This window comes from Chrysochloris asiatica, unplaced genomic scaffold (genome assembly GCF_000296735.1).
Source record: "Chrysochloris asiatica unplaced genomic scaffold, ChrAsi1.0 scaffold00221, whole genome shotgun sequence".
Classification (NCBI taxonomy): domain Eukaryota; kingdom Metazoa; phylum Chordata; class Mammalia; order Afrosoricida; family Chrysochloridae; genus Chrysochloris; species Chrysochloris asiatica.
Window position 1 is genome coordinate 1,563,222 of NW_006408739.1, and position 8,538 is coordinate 1,571,759.

General features: G+C 39.2%; 1 protein-coding gene across 1 annotated transcript in view; it reads right to left on the reverse strand.

The window, feature by feature from the left end:
• The window catches only part of LOC102813504 (gephyrin-like), a 750,251-nt gene that overhangs the window by 349,256 nt on the left and 392,457 nt on the right, over window positions 1–8,538 (reverse strand). The window contains exon 7 of the mRNA XM_006873064.1: window positions 4,792–4,926. Coding sequence (XP_006873126.1) covers window positions 4,792–4,926 — 135 coding nt within the window. The remainder of the gene's footprint in view (window positions 1–4,791; window positions 4,927–8,538) is intronic.

Here is an 8,538-nt window from a genome sequence, read left to right on the forward strand (position 1 = left end):
CAAAATAATGCTAATTATTTTAGTAGGTGACATAGATGAAAACATGCCCATGGATAGGAAGTATTTCCGCTTAAAACGGTCCAGTGATTAGAGCTTACAGAGGGAAAGTTGGCAACTGTTAGCTCTGAATAATATACTGGTTATTTAGTCCTTTTGTGACTCCAAAAAGACTAGGTTAACTGCTTCTCTTGGGTATTCCCATAGCATTCTATATTCCTGCTGACAAATCACAGTATTTATTTTACTTGATTATAACTTTGCGTTGCTTGTTTTGTCTATTTGTAAAAGCAAGAACAATGTCTATTTGCTCACCATTACTTTTCCAGCATAGATTTACTTAATGAGTGAATAAACCCTGTTAGGGAAGTAGGGATTACCAGTTTGAACACAGACATGAAGCTCAGAAAAATGAAGAAACTTGCATAATACAACATCACTATAAAGTAGAGTAGTGAACATTTGAATCTAAATTTTCTATCAGCTAGTCTAGTGTTTGTTCTAGTGCTGATAATTCAAAACTATGATGTACCACTGATATAAAGGAAACATATTTTATATATTTCTGCACATTACAGACTGTATAGGTCTAATCTGAAAGGGAGAAGACAATTACTATGGGTTTTGTCCTACACTGATATGTACTACATTATAAATAACAATCGAGATGTAATAAAATTTTCAAAATCAACTTGTATTTCCAATTTTGTACTGGATATCGCAGTCCTAGTATGGTGCTGTGGTTAATGTGATGGACTACAAAGTTGGTCTAAACAACAAGGTAGGTGGGGTTCAAACTCAACCAGCCACTCCTTGGAAACTCTACATAGGGTCTTTATGGGTTGGAACCGACTTGACAGCACTTAACAACAACAACAAAATCACTCCTTAAACGTCTGACACATACACAGATAGAGTACATTAAAAATCAAAATGCATTACCTCTCCATTCTTTTACCCTTAAGACCTGCTGCTTCTCTTTTATTTCTAATATCATTATCTACTTAGTTTTTCATAATAGAAACCTGAAAATCAATTCTGATTTCTCTATCCCACATTTCTATTCCGTGAAAATTAAAATAAGCAATTCACTTAAAACAGTGCTAAGTACTGAAATGTACTGCCCTGAGATTTCAGTCAGTAGGCAAAGGCAAAACAAAGAAAAGCAACCATAAGAACAAAATAAAGAAAAACAAACTTTTCAATATTTAAAACGAAAAAGAACTGATCATTTGAAATTGGATTTTTGAGGTAACTGAATTACACCATTTGTGTGCTAATTAAAATTTCCAACTAGAGTATTTTTGACTCATGACAATTGCATTAAAAAATGTAATTATTGCTGAATATAACTCTTCAAAACCTCCACCCAGCACAAAACTTCATGTCTGGACAACAACCTGTTCATTTGGGTCACTATGAGTCAGAACTGACTCGTTGGCACTTAACAACAACAATTTGTTTGTTTACTAAATAAACATTAAGCTCCATGAAAGCAAAGAATGTATCTGTCACCCACATGGGCAATCAATTAAGCAGCTCTATAATTTATAAATGACTTTATTATTATGAAGATTAAATTCTCTAAAAATATTAAAGCTAGTTTATTTTATTATGCTAGTATTTTAATTCAGCATTAAGGATATGATAAAAAGTATATAAAAGGAATAGAATATTATTTCTACATTTTAAAAACACGTGTTTTATTTAAATGTGTTGCAGTAAATTATTTAATATATCTCTTTTAGTCTTAGTCTTTGTAACTCCTACTAAGTGGCTCTTATCCTGATGGGTCCATAAGAAAAGGTGGGAGAAGATACTGATAGGATGATTTGATCCAACTGTGGGTGTTAATAGACTTAATTGTAACTATAAAAATTTGGAACTCTAATATGGGTATAAAATGAGTCATTTCGGAAGCAGGAGTGGAGATCTCACTACCATCAAAGATAGAGAGTCAGGAGTGGAGGATGTCCTTTGGTTCCAAGATCCCTGTGATTTGAACCTCCTTGAGTCACGGATAGAAAGCTGTGACACCAGAGAAGTGGCAGAGCAGCAGCAGCAGCAGAACCAAGAGCCAGAGCACAAGACACAGAGGTGGGCTTTCCCACCCAGGTAGCAAGTAAAGTGGAATGACTTTGGGTAGAAGGTTTGCTTGCAGAGTGAGGTGTCTCCAGGCACTTTGGGGGAACTACATTTGTTGACCCACAGAGCTAGAGTAAGTAGAGTGCCTTCAGGCTGAGGCTTATTGTGGAGTAGCACACTTATCAGCAGCTCTGGTAGCCTACTGGTTACAATTTGGGCTGCGAACCACAAAATCAGCAGTGTGAAACTACCAGCTGTTTCGTGGGAGAAAGATGAGGCTTTCTGCTCCCATAAAGATTTACAGCCTCAGAAACCCTGTACAGGCTCACTATGAGTCAGGACCGACTCCACGGCACACAACAACCACACCAGCAGCCCTAAAAGACCTTTGTAATATTGGCAGGGCAGAGAGAGGCCTACTTGTGGGTGTGGCTTAGAAGTCCTGGCTGAATAACTGTGTCCTGAGTATTATTGATCCTGTTAATTTCCCTAATAAACCCCATAGCTGTGAGTATCATGTCTGAGTTCTGTGTGGCCATTGCATTGAATTATTGAACCTAGTTGAGTAGTGATGGGTGGTTTGGTGCCATTTTTTTTCAAAATGGATTTAAAGTTTGAACATCTAAGTGTAACTAGGGAAAAATTAGTATTAGCTACTTGCTATCCTAAAAGGATAGCTCTGGTAGCGTAGTGGTTACGAATTGGGCTGCTAACCTGAAGCTCGGCAGTTAGACACTATCAGCGGTACCGCAGGAGAAAGATGAGGCTTTCTGTGCCCGTAAAGATTTACAGCCTCGGAAACCCTGTGCAGGGTCACTATGAGTCGGAACCGACTCCAGGGTACTTAACAACAACAACATCCTAAAAGGAGCTCTGGTAGTGTAGTGGTTATGAATCGGGTTGCTGATCTGAAGGTCAGCAGTTCAAAACTACCAGCGGTTCTGCTGGAGAAAGATGAGTCATTCTGTTCCCATAAAGATTTACAGCCTCGGAAACTATGCAGGGTCGTTGTGAGTCGAACCAACTCACCACTACCACCACCACTTGTTATCCTAAAGTTTTACAATAAGAAAACTGATTTATAAGTATTTTAGGATTCTACTTTTGTGAATTTAAAAGTATTTATTGATTTTTTAAAATTGCATTTAATATCATTTTTGTAATTAAAATGTAATTGAAAAAATAAAAAAAAAACGCTTACAGACTAAGATGTGTAACTGAATATAGCTTACTTATTTTTACAATATATTTATATTCACAATATATTATTTTTTTTCCACAATATATTATTAAAGAAAAAAATACTATGTCTTGGGTAGGTTCTGAATTTTCAAGATTTAGGTTATTTTAGATTTGTTGAATGACTAAGAATCTTATAGAAGACCTACCTTTAGTTTTAATTATTTCTCATACTTTTGAAACTACAGTTGGAATCAATGCAAATGATAATTGTTTAATTTTAAAAAAATATGGATGGAATTTTTAAAATTCTGGTCTTCAGAATTTCTTTTTTGCATCCATATGAAATACAGCTGATAGACATATGTTTTATATCTAGGATGCTCTTACAGATTTAGTTCATTTTAGATTTAGGAGCTCTTTTTTTAAAACTATAAAATTAATGTCAGTTAATTTTGACACAAGTCTAAAACAAAGATACACTCTGAAGACTTTGCTGAGAATGTTGTATTGTAGAATGAAGAACACATCAAGAACATTTAAGATTATTTCTAATCAAATCCAATTACAACAAACATAAGGTGAATGGAAGAGTTAGAATTGAGAACAGCTGTATTAAGTCCTTAAATATGATGACACAGAAAAAGTCACAATTAGAAGATTAATTGTCAAATTCCTAGAAAAAATTTAGTGTGTAGACTGATATCTAACAGCACAGCTTATTAAGAAGGAATGTTACAATTAATCATTTGATACCAATATTAGATCTATCACATAGGTAATTTGAAAGCACAAATTAATTAACTTAACCAGGGGTAAAATCTCAAGAAAAAGCAGTCATAGCTAGAAGTAAGTTTCTAGTTAATTTATCATAAAATCAAAGATGTGAGGTGGTTACGTGTTTAATCCTTTCCTCACAACATAAATGATTCTATACTTGGGACACGTTATAAAAATAAAGATTGCGAACCACTTCCCCCTCAAAGGTTGGCATTAAAACTTTCTATCAGTTTAGGGTTGTTTCCAAATATTAGGCAGCTTGATTATGTTTGAAAATTCCAACATTCCAAGTTGAATATGTTTGAAAAATTTGGAATGATACTAGAGCAGGGAGCTACCCCAGTCTGGAGAACTTAAATAAATCACTTTGGTGGCAGTATTTTATTTTGCTAATCCTGTTGTGTATTGGCCCAAAATATGTAACATCTTCTATCTAAACAAAGAACTTCACATCTATACCGAGGACTATGCTAAAAAATAAAAAGTCTACAAAGAAACAGGAGCTACAGAAAGTGATAGTCTACTGTGACACTGAAGTACCATATTGCATGAAATCTCTATTGCCCTACTACTGGTCTAATAATGACAATCTGTGAAACAATGGATGGTAACTATGTTATATTCCAATTGTAATTTTTCACAGTACTAGTTTGCATGCAATCCAACCTTGATAAGCCAGGGGAAATACTGGTTTGTTTTCCCAGCATTACATAGTTGAGCAAGAGTAAGGTGCCAAGGAACTGTACTTACTTTTGGTGTTGGGCAGGAAGCTGTAGAGAGGCGAGATGTAGCCTGAGCACGAGGCGATTCGGAAGGAGTAGTGCTGAGGGAAGCTGTGTCTCGTGGGAGCACCTGAACACCACGAGAAATTATGGAGTCTGGAATCTGAACAAGCACAACAAATAGTTTAGTATCCTAAAATGTAAACTTAAAAGTCACATTTACTTTTTTAGCATTCTCTGCTGTCACATATTTGGTAAAAATTACTGTTAGGCATAAATACATCCAACTATTTGGGACAGGTTAGAAATTTTTACATTTAAAATATTTCTTCATAGATAAACAGTATCTCATAAAACTTTCTAAATAAGAGGCATCATCACCCTATGGTTAAAAGTGAAGCATTTGGCATTCACATATTGATTTGCCATTTAATAGTTGGAGATTTTGAGTATGTTATTTAAATATGGATTATTTTCCATTTCCCTTTCAGATTCATTCTTCACCCTCCCTGTGAAAAGCTGACTTGTATGGACAACATCAAAAAGCTATCTTTGGCTCTGTGGTTTTTAGTTAGGTTCAGTCAACAGAAGCTATTGGCAAAAGACTGAAAACAGGATGTGTCTGGTCTCTACCAGGTCACCACAGGTTGGCTGCCACTCAGCTTAAGATAACAGCTTCTACTATAGCTTGTTCTCTCACTCACAGCTCTTTGTATGGACTCCAACAACAGCTTTCTCCTCATATCATGAGACACGGGAGCATTAATAAATTCCATCTGATTGTTGCTAATAATCTCAGGGTACTAAGTAATCTCTTGTTGCTTTCCCTAAATTCTTCCCAAACCTTTGTAAATACAAAGTTATTAAATGCTGTCAAGTGGGTTCCAACTCACACTGACCCCTGTATAGGGTTTCCAAAGTGTGGCTGATGGGTTTGAAGCATGACCGTTCAGCTAGCAGTCAAGGGCCATATCCTACAGTGAGTGTCACACCAGGACTAGTGTCAATACTACAATCCCTTATTAAAATGCTCCTCAATTACTTGATTCAAGTGTTATATTTGATTCCTACTGGGATCCTGACTAATCTTTTCTGAATGTCCATTTTAATTATCTGAATCCTGAAAGGTTTAGTTAAGATAATTCATGTATATTATTTAGCATCCCCAAGTAGTAATTAGTAATAACTGTTGGTTGCTGTTGTTAAAGAACTCTGATGGTGCTGTGGGTTAGGCACTGAACTGTTACCTGCAAGGTCAGGGGTTCAAACCTACCAGTCACTCTGAAGGAGAAAGATAAGGCTTTCTTTATAAAGATTTACACTTCAGAAACCCTATGTATGGTTACTATGAATCAGTAATAACAATGCCAGTGGGTTAATTTTTTTGGTACTGCTAATGTTATTGGGGTCCTGGTGTGGCACTATGGGTTAATGCGCCAGATTGCAAAGCCGTTTGAATTGCAAGGTCGGTGGTTCAAACTCACCAGCCGCTCCTTGGAAACCCTATATAGGGTCGCTATGGGTCAGAACCAACTCTATGGCACTTAACAACAACAACAACAAATGTTACTGGAGTCCTAGTGTGGCGCTATGGGTTAATACGTTTGACTGAAAAGTCAGTTTGAACCACAAGGTCGGTGATTCAAGCTCACCAGCCAGTCCTTGAAAACCCTATACAGTGTCGCTATGGGTACAAGATGGCACTTAACAACAACAACAATGTTTTTATTATACCTATCAACATGGTAAAAGTTGATATATTTGAGTAACAGCAGAGAATACCAGAAAAATGTTTACTTGTGCTTTACTAACTATGCAAAGGTTTTTGACTGTGTGGATCATAACAAGCTATCAATAACATTGTGAAGAATGGGCATTCCAGAACACTTAATTGTGCTCAAGAAGAACCTGTACATAGAACAAGAGGAAGCCTTTCCAACAGAACAAAGCAATACTGAATGACTTAAAATCAGAAAAGGTGTGTACCAGGGTTGCATACTTTCACCATATTTATTCAATCTGTATGCTGAGCAAATCATCCAAGAAACTGGATTATATGAAGAACACAGCATCAGGATTGGAGAGAGATACATTAACAATCTGAGATATGCAGATGACACAACCTTACTTGTTAAAAGAGCACTTAAAATACTTACTGGTGAAGATAAAAGATCATAGCCATCAGTATGGAATGAAGCTCTACGTAAAGAAAACAAAATCCTCACCTCTGGACCAATAAATAGCATCATGATAATTGGAAAAAGATTGTAGTTGTCAAAGACTTTGTTTTGCTTGGATCCATATTCAAAACCCATGGAAGCAGCAGTCAAGAAATCAAATGAGGAGGGTGACGCAGCGCTTCCCTGACCAGGCAACCCAGGTAGGGAAGTCTCTGGGGAAAAGGGGCAGAATCGCACATACACAACCTCTGTCTAGCAGACAGACAGCCTTTGAACAAACATAAGGTCTTATATTTCAACAGTCTGAACTCGTTTTTTTTTAAAAGATCAAATTGCTGATGAAGTACAGGCATTTTAAGCTATTGCCTGCCTGCACTCGGCTCCCACTTCTGCGCCCCCACCCGCACCGGCAAGTGCCTCTGCCCCCTGCAGACACTGGAATGCAGGGCTAGAGCAACCTAACTTAGGAGGCTGTATTTCCAGAGAAAAGGATAACAAAGCTGAACAAATAGAGAGGGATATCGGTGCGGATATCAGGAAAATTGGGATACCCACAGTGCAGAGAGACTGAGAGATGTATTCTTTACATCACCAATACGGACACTGCCTCTCTCCAGCCATTACCCCAGCCCTCTACAACCCCAGCCTAGACCAGCCCTCTGTCAAGCCACCTAGGCTTAGGAACGCCCAAGGCACAAGCCCGCCCAATGAGGCCAAGGCCTTCCCAAGGCCCAGATACTCCCACTGAGGCCAAGGCCTGCCCTGAGGCCCAACCTGCCCACAGACTGGTCACAAAGGCCCAGGCCCAACCAAGGCCTAAATCACATACCCACTGCAGCAGAGGTCCAGGGCCTCCAAGGCCAACCTGCCACGCAGCCAGGTTGCTGAGGCCCAGTGCCCCTGAGACCCAACCCGCCCACCCTAGGCCCAAACCACCCACCCGAGGCCCAACCCTCCTTCAGCCTGGTCGCTGACGTCCAGGCCTCCAGAGGCCCAAACCTCCCGCCCGAGGCCCAACCCTCCTGCAGCCCGGTCTCTGACGTCCAGGCCCCCAGAGGCCCAGCCCGCCAGCCTGAGGCCCAAACCACCCACCCGAGGCCCAACCCTCCTGCAGCCCGGTCGCTAACGTCCAGGCCCCCAGAGGCCCAAACCGCCCGCCCGAGCCCAACCCTCAACAGCCCAGTCGCTGACACCCAGGGCCCCAGACGCCCAAACTACCCGCCCTAAGCTCAACCCGCCTGCTCAAGGCCCAAACGGCCTGCCGCGGAGGCCCAGGCACAACTGAGGCTCAAAAAAGTTACTCTGAGTTAAGCAATAAGAAGCGTGAAAAGGGAAGACCACATCCTGATCACATAGTCCTGGAGGTAATCAGAAAACATAAAAAATTACCAAAATACTTAATTAATTATTATGGTCACAGATAAACATTAAACATGCACAAGAAGCAAAAACAGATGACCATATCGGCACATGTCCAGAAAAAAGATAAAATATCTGAGACAAATGAACCAGAAGTAGACCTTCTCTCCATGCTGGAATCAGGGCAGGCCTTGGAGATATCTGAGAAAGAATTCAGAAAAATGATTATAAAATGT